General features: G+C 41.9%; 1 protein-coding gene across 1 annotated transcript in view; it reads left to right on the top strand.

The window, feature by feature from the left end:
- Window positions 1-14,338, top strand: part of PPIL4 (peptidylprolyl isomerase like 4) — a 47,575-nt gene extending 33,237 nt beyond the window's left edge. Inside the window, exons 11-13 of the mRNA XM_040429269.1 lie at window positions 36-132; window positions 1,664-1,805; window positions 14,051-14,338. Of these exons, the coding sequence (XP_040285203.1) occupies window positions 36-132; window positions 1,664-1,805; window positions 14,051-14,272 (461 nt within the window). The 3' untranslated portion in view covers window positions 14,273-14,338. The remainder of the gene's footprint in view (window positions 1-35; window positions 133-1,663; window positions 1,806-14,050) is intronic.
- Window positions 14,339-21,177: the final 6,839 nt, after the last annotated feature.

Raw genomic sequence — 21,177 nt, 5'->3', positions numbered from 1 at the left:
CAAGGGACAAAAAGTAATTCTGTTTTGATTTTCAGGTGGAAAATACACCAAGGATGATTTCAAGGAATATGAGAAGGATGCAGAAAAATCTTCCAAACTTGCTCTGAAAGAAAAGGCTAAACCTCAACAAGAGTATCTTTTTACCCAAATGTGACCATGTAGGTTATAATTGTGCTGTTTAAAATCCCACAGGAAAAATCACTTCCCTGGTAGTTTGTTAATGGGTGGAATTCCTACTGCAGAGCAACTCTGGCATATAGACAATGAGTGGTATCAATAAAAATAGCACGTTTGCTGTCCAAAAACTGTCAGTTCTGCTTCTATCTAATGCTGCATTTATGCTGCCCAGTGGTTCCTACAAATGTTCATTCCCGATAATCTGCACATGTAAAAGTGCCACAGATCAAAACGCTCGTTCCTCGGGTGAAATGATCTGGGGTGTAAATCATACTGTCTAAACAGCACTCTGCTGCCCAGAAACAATGAATTTGTATGAGGATAAGGGATGGCAGTAGCCCACCCCTATACAGTGGAGGTGACTGTGCAGCGCTTCACCTCCACTGACGAGCAGGCAGTTATAGAGAAGGAACACTTCCTTCCCGACAATTGTATGCTCATTGGCACAGAGTAAATTAGGGATCGACCGATATTGTTTTTCCTTTTTAGAGCCGATACCGATAATCTGTGAACTTTCAGGCCGATAATTTATACCGATATTCTGTGCATTTTCATTTTTGAAAAAACTAAAAGTTCCTACACAAATCTGCTGAAAATGAACATGTTTATTTACTAACTTTTAGCACCCTTAGGGGCTAGAACCCTTGTCCTATTCACCCTGATAGAGCTCTATCAGGGTGAATAGGACCTCACACTGTCCCTGCTGCTCTGTGCTTTGTGCACACAGCAGCATGCAGCAGACTATGGCATCCAGGGCTTCAGTAGCGTCCTAGCTGCCATGGTAAGCGATCGGAGCCTCAGGCTTACACTGCTGGGGCTCCGATCAGAAGCTGTCACTGCCACCATTGAGGAGGAGGAGGGGACCGTGTGACCACTGCCACCAATGATTAATACTGGTGGCTTGGGTGGGGGGGGGGGGTGCACCGCGCCACCATTGAAGATAACTTGCCCATTAATTCATATACAGGAGGCGGGTGCTGGCTGCAGAATCCTATAGCCGCACCCGACCTCTATGAGCGGTAGCTGCGATTCGCGGCAGTTAACCCCTCAGGTGCAGCAGGGGTTAATTGCTGCGGATGGCAGCTACTTGTCATAGAGGTCGGGTGCGGCTATATGATTCTGCAGCCAGCTCCCGCCTCCTGTTGAATTTAAATGAATGAGTCAACATCATTGGTGGCCACAGGCCCTCCCCTCCTCTTCTCTCTCCTTTCATTGGTAGCAGCGGCACAGGGGGGAGGGAGGGAGACACTGCTTCCTTTTCCCCTGTGCTGCTTAGTGAACACGGTTCAAGCTGACAGCAGCGCGATCCTTGTTCCCGATTCATTATCTGCATATCGGCAAAATAGATGCCGATACCGATAAATTTGAAAATCCTGAATATTGGCCGATAATCGGTCGATCCCTAGTGTAAATATGCCTTTTAGTTTATATAGCAGTGTAAATGAGCCAATAGTTTCCATGTCGGGGCAATTCTTAACTATCTCAGCAGCAAATATGAGCTGGTATTGGATGACGATGTAGAAGACACAAGCCATGATAGGCGACGTCCTACTAAGCACAAAAAAGAAAAGAAACGCCACTACTCTGATGATAATGATGAAGGTGATAGAAGAATGAAGAAATCAAAGGTACCAGGTCCTGTTGAGCACTGCAGTTCCTTCACAGATTTTACACACACACAGCAGTGTCCCCATTCACCCATTGTGCAGGAAAGTACAGAGCCTATTCCCTTGAATGAAGCTATGCTGCAGTTTCCTGCTTAGCTGGTAGCCAGGAGCACTGCATTGCAAAACTGTTCTGCATCTGTTCTTTCAGTTTAGGGATCGGTTATGTTCCCAGAGATTGGCACCCACTGATCAGCATGTCCTTGCATATCCAAACGATATGCCATAACATTGTAACTTACAGTGCTCCTTTAAACCCTTAACCCCTTAAGGCCCTATTTCACCTTAACCACTTCAGCCCCCATAGCTTAAACACCCTTAATGACCAGGCCACTTTTTACACTTCTGACCTACCCTACTTTCACCGTTTATTGCTCGGTCATGCAACTTACCACCCAAATGAATTTTACCTCCTTTTCTTCTCACTAATAGAGCTTTCATTTGGTGGTATTTCATTGCTGCTGACATTTTTACTTTTTTTGTTATTAATCGAAATTTAAAGATTTTTTTGCAAAAAAATGACATTTTTCACTTTCAGTTGTAAAATTTTGCAAAAAAAACGACATCCATATATAAATTTTTCTCTAAATTTATTGTTCTACATGTCTTTGATAAAAAAAAAAATGTTTGGGTAAAAAAAAAAATGGTTTGGGTAAAAGTTATAGCGTTTACAAACTATGGTACAAAAATGTGAATTTCCGCTTTTTGAAGCAGCTCTGACTTTCTGAGCACCTGTCATGTTTCCTGAGGTTCTACAATGGCCAGACAGTACAAACACCCCACAAATGACCCCATTTCGGAAAGTAGACACCCTAAGGTATTAGCTGATGGGCATAGTGAGTTCATAGAAGTTTTTATTTTTTGTCACAAGTTAGCGGAAAATGATGATTTTTTTTTTCTTTTTTTTTTTTTTTCTTACAAAGTCTCATATTCCACTAACTTGTGACAAAAAATAAAAACTTCTATGAACTCACTATGCCCATCAGCGAATACCTTGGGGTGTCTTCTTTCCAAAATGGGGTCACTTGTGGGGTAGTTATACTATGGGGCCCTAATGTGTGGTAAGTAGTTTGAAATCAAAATCTGTAAAAAAAATGGCCGTTGAAATCCAAAAGGTGCTCTTTGGAATGTGGGCCCCTTTGCCCACCTAGGCTGCAAAAAAGTGTCACACATCTGGTATCCCCGTACTCAGGAGAAGTTGGGCAATGTGTTTTGGGGTGTCTTTTTACATATACCCATGCTGGGTGAGATAAATATCTCGGTCAAATGCCAACTTTGTATAAAAAAATGGGAAAAGTTGTCTTTTGCCAAGATATTTCTCTCACCCAGCATGGGTATATGTAAAAAGACACCCCAAAACACATTGCCCAACTTCTCCTGAGTACGGCGATACCAGATGTGTGACACTTTTTTGCAGCCTAGGTGGGCAAAGGGGCCCACATTCCAAAGAGCACCTTTCGGATTTCACCGGCCATTTTTTTTTACAGATTTTGATTTCAAACCACTTCTCACGCATTCGGCCCCTAAAATGCCAGGGCAGTATAACTACCCCACAAGTGACCCCATTTTGGAAAGAAGACACCCCAAGGTATTTCGTGATGGGCATAGTGAGTTCATGGAAGTTTTATTTTTTGTCACAAGTTAGTGGAATATGAGACTGTAAGGAAGAAAAAAATAAATAAAAAGAAATCATCATTTTCCGCTAACTTGTGACAAAAAATAAAAAAATTCTAGGAACTCGCCATGCCCCTCACGGAATACCTTGGGGTGTCTTCTTTCCAAAATGGGGTCACTTGTGGGGTAGTTATACTGCCCTGGCATTCTAGGGGCCCTAATGTGTGGTAAGTAGGTAAATGACCTGTGAAATCCGAAAGGTGCTCTTTGGAATGTGGGCCCCTTTGCCCACCTAGGCTGCAAAAAAGTGTCACACATGTGGTATCGCCGTATTCAGGAGAAGTTGGGCAATGTGTTTTGGGGTGTCTTTGTACATATACTCATGCTGGGTGAGAGAAATATCTCGGCAAAAGACAACTTTTCCCATTTTTTATACAAAGTTGGCATTTGACCAAGATATTTATCTCACCCAGCATGGGTATATGTAAAATGACACCCCAAAACACATTGCCCAACTTCTCCTGAGTACGGCGATACCAGATGTGTGACATTTTTTGCAGCCTAGATGCGCAAAGGGGCCCACATTCCTTTTATGAGGGCATTTTTAGACATTTGGATCCCAGACTTCTTCTCACGCTTTAGGGCCCCTAGAATGCCAGGGCAGTATAAATACCCCACATGTGAACCCATTTTGGAAGGAAGACACCCCAAGGTATTCAATGAGGGGCATGGCGAGTTCATGGAATTTTTTTTTTTTGGCACAAGTTAGCGGAAATTGATATATATTTTTTTTTTCTCACAAAGTCTCCCTTTCCGCTAACTTGGGACAAAAATTTCAATCTTTCATGGACTCAATATGCCCCTCACGGAATACCTTGGGGTGTCTTCTTTCCGAAATGAGGTCACATGTGGGGTATTTATACTGCCCTGGCATTCTAGGGGCCCTAAAGCGTGAGAAGAAGTCTGGAATATAAATGTCTAAAAATTTTTACGCATTTGGATTCCGTGAGGGGTATGGTGAGTTCATGTGAGATTTTATTTTTGACACAAGTTAGTGGAATATGAGACTTTGTGAGAAAAAAAATTATAATTTCCGCTAACTTGGGCCAAAAAAATGTCTGAATGCAGCCTTACAGGGGGGTGATCAATGACAGGGGGGTGATCAATGACAGGGGTGTGATCAGGGAGTCTATATGGGGTGATCACCCCCCTGTCATTGATCACCCCCCTATAAGGCTCCATTCAGATGTCCGTATGTGTTTTGCGGATCCGATCCATGTATCGGTGGATCTGTAAAAATCATACGGACATCTGAATGCAGCCTTACAGGGGGGTGATCAATGACAGGGGGGTGATCAGGGAGTCTATATGGGTGATCACCCCCCTGTAAGGCTCCATTCAGACGTCCGTATGTGTTTTGCGGATCCGATCCATGTATCCGTGGATCCGTAAAAATCATACAGACGTCTGGAGCCTTACAGGGGGGTGATCAATGACGGGGTGATCAGGGAGTGTATATGAGGTGATCACCCCCCTGTCATTGATCACCCCCCTGTAAGGCTCCATTCAGATGTCCGTATGTGTTTTGCGGATCCGATCCGTGGATCCGTAAAAATAATACGGACGTTTGAATGGAGCCTTACAGGGGGGTGATCAATGACAGGGGGGTGATCAGGGAGTCTATATGGGGTGATCAGGGGTGATCAGTGGTTCATAGGGGGTTAATAAGTGACGGCGGGGGGGTGTAGTGGTGTTTGGTGCTACTTTACTGAGCTGCCTGTGTCCTCTGGTGGTCGATCCAAGCAAAAGGGACCACCAGAGGACCAGGTAGCAGGTATATTAGACGCTGTTATCAAAACAGCGTCTAATATACCTGTTAGGGGTTAAAAAAATCACATCTCCAGCCTGCCAGCGAACGATCGCCGCTGGCAGGCTGGAGATCCACTCGCTTACCTTCCGTTCCTGTGAACGCGCGCGCCTGTGTGCGCGCGTTCACAGGAAATCTCGGCTATTGCGAGAGGACGCGTATATGCGTCCACCCAGAGTAACACGACCGCCGCAAAGACGCAATCCTGCGTACGGCGGTCCTGAGGAGGTTAAGGACTTGGCCATTTTTTGCAAATCTGACCAGTGTCACTTTAAGTGCTGATAACTTTAAAACGCATTGACTTATCCAGACCGTTCTGAGATTGTTTTTTCGTCACATATTGTACTTCATGACACTGCTAAGTTCAGAAATTTACAAAAACCCAATTTTTAGGGATCACTACAGGTCTGAAGTCACTTTGCGAGGTTTACATAATAGAAACCGCCCAAAAATGACCCCAATCTATAAACTACACCCCTCAAGGTATTCAAAACTGATTTTACAAACTTCGTTAACCCTTTAGGTGTTGCACAAGAGTTATTGGCAAATGGGGATGAAACTTAAGAATTTCATTTTTTTGCCTAATTTTCCATTTTAACCCATTTTTTCCACTAACAAAGCAAGGGTTAACAGCCAAACAAGACTGTATCTTTATTGCCCTGACTCTGCCGTTTACAGAAACACCCCATATGTGGCCCCATCTAAGAAACTACACCCCTCAAGGTATTCAAAACTGATTTTACAAACTTTGTTAACCCTTTAGGTGTTGCACAAGATTTAACCCCTTAAGGACATAGGACGTACCGGTACGCCCTATTTCCCGAGTCCTTAAGGACCAAGGACGTACCGGTACGTCCTAACTTTTAAATCGGGATTCCGGCGCCCGAGGGGTTAAACGGAACGGGATTTCGGCTGAAATTCTTCAGCCGGCATCCTGTGACAACGCCAGGGGGGGTCATGTGACCCCCCCGTGTCGGCGATCGCAGCAAACCGCAGGTCAATTCAGACCTGCGGTTTGCTGCGCTTTTTGCAGTTTCTGATGCCTGCGGTCCCTGACCGCGGGGATCAGAAACTTTAGAGTGGCTAAAATCATTATTATTCACCCCCCCCCTGCACCCCTGCATGATTTGATGCCGGCGGGTGGTGCAGGGGGGGTGTCGCATGCGGTGGGGGCGTTGCGGGAGGCGGGCGGTGCGGCAGGCGGGATCGCGATCTCCCGCCCGCCTCCCCATGAATGATCGTTGGTGTCTAGTGGTTATACCAGGGTGCCAGCACATTGCTGGCACCCTGGTATAAACGGCTGACATCTGTGCAGATGTCAGCCGTTTAACCCTTTCCATACCGCGGTCCGTACGGACCGCTGTATGGAAAAAGTTAACTGTCATCGTCAGGGAGCTCCCTCCCTCTCCATCGGGGGGCTGCTGTGCCTTTGCAGCCCCCCGATGGAGAGGGAGAGAGCTCCCAGAGAGCCCCCCTCAGCCCCGTGCTTACCCTTCCCCGTCTGCGAAGTTCTGAGCAGACGGGGAGGGTTCCCATGGCAACAGGACGCCTGCTCAGGCGTCCTGCTGTCCATGGTGCTGAACAGATCTGTGCTAAAAGCACAGATCTGTTCAGTGTAAGTAAAATACAGTACAGAACAATATATATTGTTCTGTACTGTATTATACAGACATCAGACCCACTGGATCTTCAAGAACCAAGTGGGTCTGGGTCAAAAAAAAGTGAAAAAAGTTAAGATAAAAAAAAAAACATTTATCACTGAATAAAAATTAAAAAAATAAAATAAACTACACATATTAGGTATCGCCGCGTCCGTAACGACCTGATCTATAAAACGGTCATGTTACTTTCCCCGCACGGTGAACGCCATAAAAATAAAAAAATAAAAACTATGAGAAAATTGAAATTTTGCCCACCTTACTTCCCAAAAAAGGTAATAAAAGTGATCAAAAAAGTCGCATGTACGCCAAAATAGTACCAATCAAACCGTCATCTCATCCCGCAAAAAATGAGACCCTACTCAAGATAATCGCCCAAAAGCTGAAAAAACTATGGCTCTTAGACTATGGAAACACTAAAACATGATTTTTTTTTGTTTCAAAAATGAAATGATTGTGTAAAACTTACATAAATAAAAAAAGTATACATATTAGGTATCACCGCGTCCGTATCGACCGGCTCTATAAAAATATCACATGACCTAACCCCTCAGATGACCACCGTAAAAAAAATAAAAATAAAAACAGTGTAAAAAAAGCCATTTTTTGCCATCTTACGTCACAAAAAGTGTAATAGCAAGCGATCAAAAAGTCATATGCACCCCAAAATAGTGCCAATCAAACCGTCATCTCATCCCGCAAAAAATGAGACCCTACTCAAGATAATCGCCCAAAAACTGAAAAAACTATGGCTCTTAGACTATGGAGACACTAAAACATTTTTTTGGTTTTAAAAATGAAGTTATTGTATAAAACTTACATAAATAAAAAAAAATGTATACATATTAGGTATCGCCGCGTCCGTGACAACCTGCTCTATAAAATTACCACATGATCTAACCTGTCAGATGAATGTTGTAAATAACAAAAAAAAAAAAACGTGCCAAAAAAGCTATTTCTTGTTACCTTGCTGCACAAAAAGTGTAATATAGAGCAACCAAAAATCATATGTACCCTAAACTAGTACCAACAATACTGCCACCCTATCCCGTAGTTTCTAAAATGGAGTCACTTTTTTGGAGTTTCCACTCTAGGGGTGCATCAGGGGGGCTTCAAATGGGACATGGTGTCAAAAAAACCAGTCCAGCAAAATCTGCCTTCCAAAAACCATATGGCATTCCTTTCCTTCTGCGCCCTGCCGTGTGCCCGTACAGCGGTTTACGAACACATATTAGGTGTTTCTGTAAACTACAGAATCAGGGCCATAAATAATGAGTTTTGTTTGGCTGTTAACCCTTGCTTTGTAACTGGAAAAAAAATATTAAAATGGAAAATCTGCCAAAAATTTGAAATTTTGAAATTGTGTCTCTATTTTCCATAAAATCTTGTGCAACACCTAAAGGGTTAACAACGTTTGTAAAATCAGTTTTGAATACCTTGAGGGGTGTAGTTTCTTAGATGGGGTCACTTTTATGGAGTTTCTACTCTAGGGGTGCATCAGGGGGGCTTCAAATGGGACATGGTGTCAAAAAAACAGTCCAGCAAAATCAGCCTTCCAAAAACCAAACGGCGCACCTTTCACTCTACGCCCTACTGTGTGCCCGTACAGTAGTTTACGGCCACATATGGGGTGTTTCTGTAAACAGCAGAGTCAGGGCAATAAAGATACAGTCTTGTTTGGCTGTTAACCCTTGCTTTGTTAGTGTAAAAAATGGGTTAAAATTGAAAATTAGGCAAAAAAATGAAATTCTCAAATTTCATCCCCATTTGCCAATAACTCTTGTGCAACACCTAAAGGGTTAACGACGTATGTAAAATCAGTTTTGAATACCTTGAGGGGTGTAGTTTCTTAGATGGGGTCACTTTTAGGGAGTTTCTCCTCTAGGGGTGCATCAGGGGGCTTCAAATGGGACATGGTGTCAAAAAAACCAGTCCATAAAAATCAGCCTTCCAAAAACCATACGGCGCACCTTTCACTCTACGCCCCGCTGTGTGGCCATACAGTAGTTTACGGCCACATATTGGGTGTTTCTGTAGACGGCAGAGTCAGGGCAATAAAGATACAATCTTGTTTGGCTGTTAACCCTTGCTTTGTTAGTGGAAAAAATGGGTTAAAATGAAAAATTAGACAAAAAAATGAAATTCTCAAATTTCATCCCCATTTGCCAATAACTCTTGTGCAACACCTAAAGGGTTAACAATGTATGCAAAATCAGTTTTGAATACCTTGAGGGGTGTAGTTTCTTAGATGGGGTAATTTTTGGGTGGTTTCTATTATGTAAGCCTCGCAAAGTGACTTCAGAGCTGTAGTGGTCCCTAAAAATTGAGTTTTTGTAAATTTCTGAAAAATTTCAAGATTTGCTTCTAAATTTCTAAGCCTTATAACTTCCCCAAAAAATAAAATATCATTCCCAAAACAATTCAAACATGAAGTAGACATATGGGGAATGTAAAGTCATCACAATTTTTGGGGGTATTACTATGTATTACAGAAGTAGAGAAACTGAAACTTTGAAATTTTTCAAATTTTTCCAAATTTTTGGTAAATTAGGTATTTTTTTGTGCAAAAAAAATAATTTTTTTGACTTCATTTTACCAGTGTCATGAAGTACAATATGTGACGAAAAAACAGTCTCAGAACGGCCTGGATAAGTCAAAGCGTTTTAAAGTTATGAGCACTTAAAGTGACACTGGTCAGATTTGCAAAAAATGGCCTGGTCCTTAAGGTGAAAATGAGCCCGGTCCTTAAGGGGTTAATGGAAAATAGAGATACAATTTCAAAATTTCACTTTTTTGGCGGATTTTCCATTTTAATATTTTTTTTCCAAACAAAGATCATTATTTATGGCCCTGATTCTGTAGTTTACAGAAACACCCCATATGTGGTCGTAAACCGCTGTACGGGCACATGGCAGGGCGCAGAAGGAAAGGAATGCCATACGGTTTTTGGAAGGCAGATTTTGCTGGACTGTTTTTTTTTGACACCATGTCCCATTTGAAGCCCCCCTGATGCACCCCTAGAGTAGAAACTCCAATAAAGTGACCCCATTTTAGAAACTACGGGATAGCGTGGCAGTTTTGTTGGTACTAGTTTAGGGTACATATGATTTTTGGTTGCTCTATATTACACTTTTTTGTGCGGCAAGGTAACAAGAAATAGATTTTTTGGCTTTTTTTTTTTTTTTGTTATTTACAACATTCATCTGACAGGTTAGATCATGTGGTACGTTTATAGAGCAGGTTGTCACGGACGTGGCGATACCTAATATGTATAAAATTTTTTTTATTTATGTAAGTTTTACACAATGATTTCATTTTTAAAACAAAAAAAAATGTTTTAGTGTCTCCATAGTCTAAGAGCCATAGTTTTTTTCAGTTTTTGGGCGATTATCTTAAGTAGGGTCTCATTTTTTGCGGGATGAGATGACGGTTTGATTGGCCTTATTTTTGGGTGCATATGACTTTTTGATCGCTTGCGATTACACTTTTTGTGACGTAAGATGACAAAAAATTGCTTTTTTTACACCGTTTTTATTTATATTTTTTTACGGTGGTCACCTGAGGAGTTAGGTCATGTGATATTTTTATAGAGCCGGTCGATACGGACGCGGCAATACCTAATATGTATACTTTATTTTTATTTATGTAAGTTTTACACAATGATTTCATTTTTGAAACAAAAAAAATCATGTTTTAGTGTTTCCATGGTCTAAGAGCCATAGTTTTTTCAGTTTTTGGGCGATTATCTTGGGTAGGGTATGATTTTTGCGGGATGAGATGACTGTTTGATTGGTACTATTTTGGCGTACATGCGACTTTTTTGATCACTTTTATTACCTTTTTTGGGAAGTAAGGTGGGCAAAATTTCAATTTCCTCAGTTTTTATTTTTATTTTTTTATGGCGTTCACCGTGCGGGGACAGTAACATGACCGTTTTATAGATCAGGTCGTTACGGACGCGGCAATACCAAACATGTGTAGGGAATTTTTTTTTTTTCATTTTTAATCAGTGATAAATGTGTTTTTTGATTTTTACTTTTTTTTCCACTTTTTCACTTTTTTTTTTGACCCAGACCCACTTGGTTCTTGAAGATCCAGTGGGTCTGATGTCTGTATAATACAGTACAGTACAATATATGCTGTACTGTACTGTATTTTACACTTTGTCTGAACAGATCTATGCCTTTTAGCACAGATCTGTTCAGCACCATGGACAGCAGGATGCCTGAGACGGCGTCCTGTTGCCATGGGAACCTTCCCCGTCTGCTCAGTACTGGTCAGAACTTCGCAGACGGGGAAGGGTAAGGACGGGGCTGTCGGGGGGGCTGTCTGGGAGCTCTCTCCATCTCCATCGGGGGGCTGCAAAGGCACTGCAGACCCTTGATGGGAGAGGGAGGGAGCTCTCTCTTACTGTTAACTTTTTCCATATATGGAAAGGGTTAAACGGCTGACATCGCATCACCGATGTCAGCCGTTTATACCAGGGTGTCAGCAATGTGCTGGCACCCTGGTATACCCACTGTACACCAACGATTATTCAAGGGGAGGCGGGCGGGGGATCGCGATCCCGCCTGCCGCACCGCCCGCCTCCCGCGGTCCCTGAAACTGCAGAAAGCGCAGCAAACCGCAGGTCTGAATTGACCTGCGGTTTTCTGCGATCGTCGATGCGGGGGGGTCAAACGCCCCCCCCCCCCCCCCCCTGCATTGTTACGGGATGCCGGCTGAATGATTTCAGCCGAAATCCCGTTCCGATTTCAAGTTAGGACGTACTTGTACGCCCTGAGTCCTTAAGGACTCGGAAAATAGGGCGTACCGATACGCCCTGCGTCCTTAAGGGGTTAAGGACCAGCCAATTTTGGACCTCCAGGACTGAGTGTTTTCTTTCTCTTCATTTATCTGCCATAACTTTCTTATTTCCCCATCACTGGAGCTATTCCTTGTTTTCTGTAAGATGAAATGTAGCTGGGGTACATATTATGGTTTACAAATCTAGAAAAATTACAGCAAGGAAATCAGTCTTTTCACGGTCATAGAGTAAAAAATACAAATTTATGGCTCTAGCCACGTCCAGCATAAAACATCAGTTTGGTATATCCAAACCTGACGTCGGTAGGTGACAGCAATTCCTGTCCTTGAACAGTAGCACATGGAAGTGGTGAGTGCTACAGTTTTTTATATATTGCTCTATAATTTAGTGTTTAATGTCCATTAAAGGGTAACTAAACGTTTGTTGAAAGAAAAAAAGAAGGGGCAGCATGTGTGGCGTACGGATCCGTTATACTTTCTATGGATCTATACCACACACTGGAAAAGCTGAGCAGAGCCAATACAAAAAATGCCATTGTGTTGAACTCAACTTTTAACCCCTTTAGTGACCACGCACGTTTTTTCATCAATGTACTTGTATGAGGTCTTATTTTTTGCAGGACAAGTCATAGTTTTTAATGCACCATTTTAAGTACATGTAATGATTTGATTAAGGGTACTTTCACACTAGCGTTTTTCTTTTCCGGCGCGGAGTTCCGTCCTAGGGGCTCAAATCCGGAAAAGAACTGATCAGTTTTATCCCCATGCATTCTGAATGGAGAGTAATCCGTTCAGGATGCATCAGGATGTCTTCAGTTCAGTCTTTTTGACTGATCAGGCTTTTCAGAAAACCGTAGCATGTTGTATTTTTACCTCCGGCCAAAAATCCTGAACACTTTGAACGCCGGATCAGGTCTTTTTCCCATTGACTTGCATTAACGCAACTCAAACCGGATCCGGCGTTTGCATGTTAAACGCGAAAAATGTGAAAAAAAAGTTCAAGTCCATAAATGGCGGATCTGTTTTTTTCCAATGCAATTTTTCATTGTGATCAAAATCCTGATCAGGATTCAAGTGTAATCCATTTTCACACGTTTTTCCGGATCCGGCGGGCAGTTCCGGTGTCGGAATTGAACGCCGGATTTAAACTACGCTAGTGTGAAAGTAGCCTTTAAGCAAGCTGTTTAGCTAAAACCCCCTTTGTTTATGTCAGGAAAAAGGCGTATTAGTGGTCACTAAGGGGTTAAGCCTATATTTTGTGGCTCATTACAATTGTGAGCGTATCAAATATGTCCTTTTTTTTAAATAAAATATTTAAAGGAAGTGTGTCATCAAAAAAGGACCATTTTTATGTTAAACATTTTTAAGAACGGTAATTTTTTTGCTTCTTTTTAATTTTCTATGTCACTATATTTAAAAAGATACCTAAAATCACACAGTTTTCGCACTGACAAAAAGCTTATAAATGAGTCATGACTTCCTGTTCAGGAAACATTTCAGTAGCCATTGTATTATCATCACAGGCAGAATTACAATGACAGATATCACCTATATATAGATAATACAGAATCCACCATTCACAATATATGATATCACAGCTTATCTACTCCCTTACTGACCTTTGCACAAGTGACAGTATGCATAGAAAAATCTGCCATAGAAGACGGTGAGATGGGGACATGGAACATGTAAATTAAATATAATATTTTTAATATTAAAACTTCACCTGCTTCCCACCAGGCCATTCTAGATCTCTGTCCTCTAAACCTCCAGACGGATGGAGTCACGTGCAGCGCTGCAGCCAGTAACTGGCCTCAGTAGTGACGTGTCCCCAAGTAGCATGCACTGCTTGGAGACTCATCTCCCCTGAGGACAGTCATTGGCTACATTGCTGCATGGGACCAGAAGACCTTTAAAGGAGCCTTCTCCCACCAGTGGCGGGAGAAGAGGAGTATGATTTATTATTATTTTTTCAATAGGTATGATGGGCTGCTACTGACAGACAAAAAGGCTGTCGCTTTTGAGAAGCAACTCTCCCACTCCTTTGCGAGAAAAGCTTGTTTGCAGTATTGGTGTAATGTTGATGCTTGGTTCTCCCAATACACAGTGATGGAGACCTGCAAAACCAGAAGTGGAGCAGCTGCAGTAAACCGTATTTTGATTGATTAACGCAGGCTATAAATTGATTTTTTTTTTTTATTGGCATTCACTGAGTAGATTAACTTTCTCTAATTCTGGTCATCTGTTCTGATCACTTTTTAAAGGAGGCCCACCACAGTAGAAATGAAGATGACTACTGTAGAGAGAAGAGGAAGAGTGAGAAGAAGGATCACAGAAGAAGCCGTAGTCGTTCTTGGGAGCGCAATAGCTACCACAGCTCCAAAGATAAGTCGAGAGAAGAAACAAAGGAAAGAGACCGGGATAGAAGAAGAGATAGAAGTCCAAAGCAGTATAAGGACCGATCTAAATATCGAGACAGAGACTAGAAAGCAAGGAAGATATGTCATTGTGTATTAAAGCTTACATTTTTCACAATAAATATCTTCAGCATTTTTAACTTTATTTATTTAAAAAATGACTGTGTACAATCTTTGTGATAATGTTGGTATTAACTATATGAAAATTAGAAGATCTTTGGGCGTATTTTTGATCAAGAATATGTCAGGCTTATCTACCAGGTGGCATCTATCAGACAGGACCTACACTAAGGCCTTTTGCCCACGAACAGAAGGGCTCCGTGCCTGTTCTGTGGAGCGATACGGTGGTTTCGCAACACACGGGTCACCAGCTCTGTGCATTCCGCATCATGGATGCCGACCCATTCACTTGAATGGGTCTGCAAATCCAGACGTGCGGAACGGAAGCACAGAACGGAACCCCACGGAAGCCCTGTGGAGTGCTTCTGTGGTGTTCCATTCCGCAAAAAGATAGAACTTGTTCTATATTTTTGGGGAACGGATGGATCGTGGACCCCATTCAAGTGAATGGGTCTGCGATCTGCATGCGGCTACCCCACAGTCGGTGCCCATGCATTACAGATCACAATTTGCGGTCCACAGCACGGGCACGGAGCCCTTACGTTCGTGGGCAAGAGGCCTCATTCTTGCCTCTCCTGGGCTTTTAGCCTACAAGTTTCAGGGCAAAGTAGAATCCAGTTATGGGATACTCTGATTAAAAAAAAAATAAGCTGCTTTTTACCCGGCATAATATGCGTTAAAAACAACATCAACAGCTTCACCTTGATGTCATTGGGAAAAAACACTACTTGGTGCATGCAGCTAAACTACACTTCAGAAGTGGCCTATTACTACTTTCAGCGGCTTTTGAAGCCAGTTTCCCCATTGTAGTCAATGGGAAAGGGGTAAATACATTGATGATTTAAAGCTGCACTGAATGATTTCTCACTCATTTTTCAGCTCAGCTTTTTGGCCGTCTAAACCTAGCCTGATAAGAAGTAGTATGTTTTGGCACTAGTTCAAATGTATAGCCTTTTGTTATGCAATTTTCCTTCTACTGATGGTGGTGGTATTCTGCATGGACAGGCCTGGAGAAACGCAACTATTAAAGAACAGTTAGGCCTCATGCTCGCGGTCGTTGTGCGGCCACTCTGTGCATTGGGGACTTTGGGGAATTTGCTGTCCCCAGTGCACTGGCAACGTCCGTGCGGCGGCCGGGACGGATCAAGACCCATTCAACTTGAATGGGTCCGTGATCCATCGGCACCGCAAAAAAAATAGAACATGTTCTATTTTTTTTTTTGCGGTGTGGAGGCACGGATAGGAACACTAGTGGTTCCGTGCCTCCGTTCTGCACCGCAGCTCTGGATTGCGGACCCATTCAAGTGAATTACATTGCGCTTCTGCTGCTACAAAGGATATGACGTGCAAGTTATTTTTAGGAGGAAGCAGTGCTCCCATTAGCACCTCTAGCTCTTCAAGCAGCTGATCAGCTGGATTCCGAGAATCAGACCACCGCTGATCTAATATTGATGACCTATCCTGATACAGTGCACAGAACAGGATGTAGTGCATTCAAGTCTTCATACTCTCACATTTTATGTTGCGACCTTGTTCCAAAATTAAAAAAAAAAGTTTTCCCCATTAGGGTATGTTCACATCAGCGTTCGGCTCTCCGTTCTGTTTTTTGTCTGTTCGTGAAATTAAACCGATTCATTCATAACGTACACCTTTTAGGTACGTTTAAAAACGCATACCAGTAACTGATACGTTAAAAATGTCAGTTCAATCCATTATGTAAGTCTCCTTTTTTTATATTTTGTCCCTCCCACATCTACATGCTCTAAATTCAATGGTGCTATATTGTGACATCACTTTGTTGGAAGAGGAACAATGCTGCCTGCTCATGTACTTTTTTCTGTGGACTATGATTTGGAAACATGCGAAGGTCATCCATAAGAAGACGGCGATATTGGGTGCATCCCATTACATCGCGCCGAATGATACGCAGTGTTTTTTTCACCCTTTTTCATGAACTTAGAAAACACCCTGAAAAATGTTCTAAGTATCTCCGTGTAAGTGTCTCAAGCTTTGATGACCTTGTCCAACGTTTGCGTAGACGATTAAGACACAACGATACAAAATTTCGTCGAAGTGTAATTCCTGAAGAACGACTGATGCACACTTTGAGGTATGTATTGTACTAATCACCAACTTTTTATTTATTTCTCAGACTGTTTTTGTGCCTTTTTGTCAACAAGTCACCAGTTGTAATACATATTTAACCCCAATTCTAACTTTCTAATATTGTTAGAGTATGGGATTGAAAGAAGTTAGCTCAAGAGACAAATTGCTAGGCTGAACAGATATAGTCTAATGATATAGTTCCAAAATTTTTTAATTTCCTTTTAAAGACTTTTGGTTAAGGTTGTATAACGTATTTTCGGTACATCATGGGTAAAATACATAGTCTTTCACCAAAGTTACTGCTAGATACTATATGTTAATTTTTATTTTATCTACCTGTTGTTAAGTACCTTGAAGGCCGCTTGTTGAACACTCCGTAAAGTTGTTCTGCTGTATGAAAACTGCCTGTAATGCTACATTATGGATAGTATGTCGTACAAATTTTTTATTTTTTTTCTTAGGTTTCTGGCCACTGTTGAGTTTTTCAAGTCCTTTTCAATTTCAACTTGGAAAATCAACAGTTTCCTACATCGTTAAATATACCTGCCAGGCAATATGGAATCTTCTGCGTGAAGAATTTGTTCCCCCTCCTACTCGCCAGCAGTGGGTCAGCATAGCCAACGAGTTTTTTGAGGTCACCCAGTTTACCAATTGTATTGGTGCAGTGGACGGAAAGCATGTGAGAGTCATGAAGCCCCCTCTTTTTTTTCAACTATAAAAAGTATTTCTCTGTCATATTAATGGCAATAGTGGATGCACAATATAAATTTGTGTCTGTCGACATCGGAGCTTTTGGACGAACAAATGATTCTCGTGTTTTAAAAAATTCTGATATAGGAAGAAGACTGTACTCAGGAAACTTTGAAATACCTGAGCCCAGGCCTTTACCTGGTACTATAAACCCCGCTCATCCATTTGTTCTTGTTGGAGATGAAGCTTTCCAAATGTGTGGAAATTTACTGAAGCCATATGCTAGCCGTGGTTTAAACTATCGTAAAAGAGTATTTAATTACCGACTGACTCGCACCAGAAGAATGGTAGTGTGCTTTTGGCTGCAAAATGGAGAATATTCACTCGGCCAATACAATTATAAATAGATACTGTGGATGACATAATAAAAGGATGTGAAGTGTTGCACAATTATGTACTGACCAAAGAGCCTTTGCTTTTAGACCCCCTGTCAGTAAATACACCAGGAGATCCAGTTCAAAGTGGGCCAAGATCAACAATTGCTGTGAATCGCATGTGTGATCAATTTGCAGAATATTTCATCTCTTCAGCTGGATCAGTTTTTTGATAGCTACAGTTCCACATAAAAGCAAGTTATTAGGTTGGTTTTAATACATTCAGAGCATATCATAATAATTTAACTACTCTCATTTGTTTGATGTTTCTATATTGTAGCCTGTTTCAAAATTGACCATAGAGTCGACCAGTATGCATCTGTCAACCTAATTTATTGTCTTTTTTTTTTTTTCTCTGAACAATTCATCATAAGGTTATTAATGCGTCTCCGACCATCATGTTTTCTGTTATTGTCCCCTTTTTTTGTGTATTGATTGTATTCATATTTTCTTTCAGACATGCTGACCAAGATCAATAAATTATTAAACATAATGGATAAAGAAGATTGATCTTTGAAAAACAAAAAGTATTTATTAAGGAATACTTTTTTGTCAATATATTATAATACTTTTACATTGTTGTGCAAAAAATGTAAGTTTACAAGTTTTAAAACCTTCTATAAATGCACACAGCCTACCAGGATGGGTCTAGATATCACATTTGGTAAGCTAGATAACAAAAGTTGGATTTCTGTTTTGTTTTATTATCTACAGTATCTATAGTATGTGGCTATATCCCCTACTTGATGTAACTGTTAGGCCCCTTTCACACGGCCGAGTATTCCGCGCGGATGCGATGCGTGAGTTGAACGCATTGTACCCGCACTGAATCCTGACCCATTCATTTCTATGGGGCTGTGCACATGAGCGGTGATTTTCACGCATCACTTGTGCGTTGTGTGAAAATCGCAGCATGTTCTATATTCAGCGTTTTTCACGCAACGCAGGCCCCATAGAAGTGAATGGGGCTGCGTGAAAATCGCAAGCATCCGCAAGCAAGTGTGGATGCGGTGCGATTTTCACACATGGTTGCTAGGAGACGATCGGGATGGGGACCCAATCATTATTATTTTCCCTTATAACATGGTTATAAGGGAAAATAATAGCATTCTGAATACAGAATGCATAGTAAAATAGCGCTGGAGGGGTTAATTTATTTTTTAACTCTCCTTAATCCACTTGCTCGCGCAGCCCGGCTTCTCTTCTGTCTCCTTCTTTGCTGATTGCAGGAAAAGGACCTGTGGTGACGTCACTCCGGTCATCACATGATCTTTTACCATGGTAATGGATCATGTGATGACCAGAGTGACGTCACCACAGATCCTTTTCCTGCAATCAGCAAAGAAGGAGACAGAAGAGATGCCGGCTGCGCGAGCAAGTGGATTAAGGTGAGTTTAATTATTTTTATTTTATTTTTTAACCCCTCCAGCGCCATTTTACTATGCATTCTGTATTCAGAATGCTATTATTTTCCCTTCTAACCATGTTATAAGGGAAAATAATACAATCTACAGAACACCGATCCCAAGCCCGAACTTCTGTGAAGAAGTTCGGGTTTGGGTACCAAACATGCGCGATTTTTCTCACGTGAGTGCAAAACGCATTACAATGTTTTGCACTCGAGCGGAAAAGTCGCGCATGTTCCCACAACGCACCCGCACCTTTTCCCGCGACGCCCGTGTGAAACCAGCCTTAGGGTTCTTTCACACAAGACAGTCCATTATGAAAATCTGGCTGTATGTGATTGTGATCCTCTTCTCTATATGATGTGAGTGCATACCATTATCATGATTGCTACTGCTATGTGCTAGCTTCATCATACCGAGTTCAGAATTAGCACACGACTGTATGCACTGCAAGACATGTGGTCCTTGAGCGGGCCATATGTCCCGTGGCGGCATAGATCGTGCAAACAGCAGTGCACAGCACAGGGCTATTCTCCCTCACTCATATGATCATATAAGTGCTTGACAATAGCCGTGAGGGTGGCACAACATGCACAGAATCATTGTAATCTCTAATGCTGTTTTCTCCCGTGTGCAGGAAAATTTTCGCAACAGGACATATTGTTCGCTGACAAATTGCATGTCTCTGAGGGTGTGTGTATAAGCCATTATTATGTAAAAGGTCTAGTACTGACATATATCATTCGTAGTCTTGTTAATGCTACGTTCTCCAGCAATTGTACAATGGAGGATCATGCTACAGAGAGAGATTATTTCAATGGACCAACAAGTGGAAAACAGGCCTAAAGTGAACAAGTCATCAGCTTTGTGCAGACCTCACTCAGTGCTGCATAAATTACTGACAACAATGTGGATTTCTGCAGTGTGTCACTCATGAACTAAAAGTGGTTGCCAAGAACCAGCATCATAACCATTGCAGTCCAGGCCTTGAAAAGTCAAACCTACCTGAGAAGAGTCATGGTTATTGATAATCTCCTGCTCTCTCACCCACCTGCTGATGATTGGCAGTTCTCTCCTAGAGAGAAAACTAGGTAGAAGACTGTCAGTCATCAGCAGGAATTCATGAATAACCATGACTCTACTCAGGTGGCAGTGACTCTTTTCAAGGCCAAATCTGCAATGATTTTGATGTTCTCAACAACCACTTTTAATGACAGACCGCTGAAATCAAATTACCTGTCTCTACTTTATTCTGCCGTTAGTATGGGCTTCATAAAGTTGATGACAGGTTCACTTTAAAAATGAGGTAAGCATGCACAACCCACATATCCAAAAGGTTCCTTAAAAGAAAACTAAAACTTTAAAAGTAGAACGATAACACATTTTTCAAGTTTAAGATAATTAAAGATCAATAAAAGTGCATAAATAGACGCAGTCATCAAAAGGACATGATGAGGTCTTCTGTTATAACTGTTATCAAAATTATAAATTATGTTCCCTATGGTGGTTGTTGAGTCGATTAACCCTTTTCTGGAGCATCAGTTATGGACCCAACATCTTCAGCAGTTTGGTCAAGGAGGGATTGCATAAATGATTCTTGAGGTCTGAGATATTCACCCTGCTGATGGTGTTGTGGAGTATGAAGGGGATAGGATTCTGAACCAGATTGGTATGGAAGAGATTGGTTTGAGGAAGGGGTAGTAAAAGCGTTGGGAGTTGGAAAAATAGAGGGAGAGACAGCATCTTTTTGGGAGATTTTAGATGTAGTCGACGTAGAAGTCAAATCAGGACTCGTTGAGTATGAGAACCACCACTGGTCTGGGATTGTGAAGGTGTTTGTAAAGATACATAGGAAGGTAAATGGGATTGTGATTGGCTTAACGAGTGAGGCACTCGAAAGGTTGATGCTGGTTGATAGCTGTGTTATGGGTTTGAGATGGTGGAAATGTGTGTGACATTGGGTATGGGTGGCATATAGGTTGGCTTGGGACGGGGGGAAAAAGGGTGGGATGGGGGAGAGGTATGTGCAACAGAGTAAGAGTGAGCAGGTGGAGAAGTCATGGATGTTGAATAGGAAGTGGCTGGGGGATACGACTGTGATGGAGGACAGGACTGAGAGGGGGGTTGGTGTCTAATATTCCAGACACCTTTGATCAATGTCAATCTACAATCAAAATTCTGCTCTGGAGTCAAGTCGTCCATCCAATGACTTAAAGTT

The sequence above is a fragment of the Bufo bufo genome, chromosome 4, assembly GCF_905171765.1.
Source record: "Bufo bufo chromosome 4, aBufBuf1.1, whole genome shotgun sequence".
NCBI lineage: Eukaryota > Metazoa > Chordata > Amphibia > Anura > Bufonidae > Bufo > Bufo bufo.
This window is presented reverse-complemented; position numbering and strand designations above follow the sequence as displayed.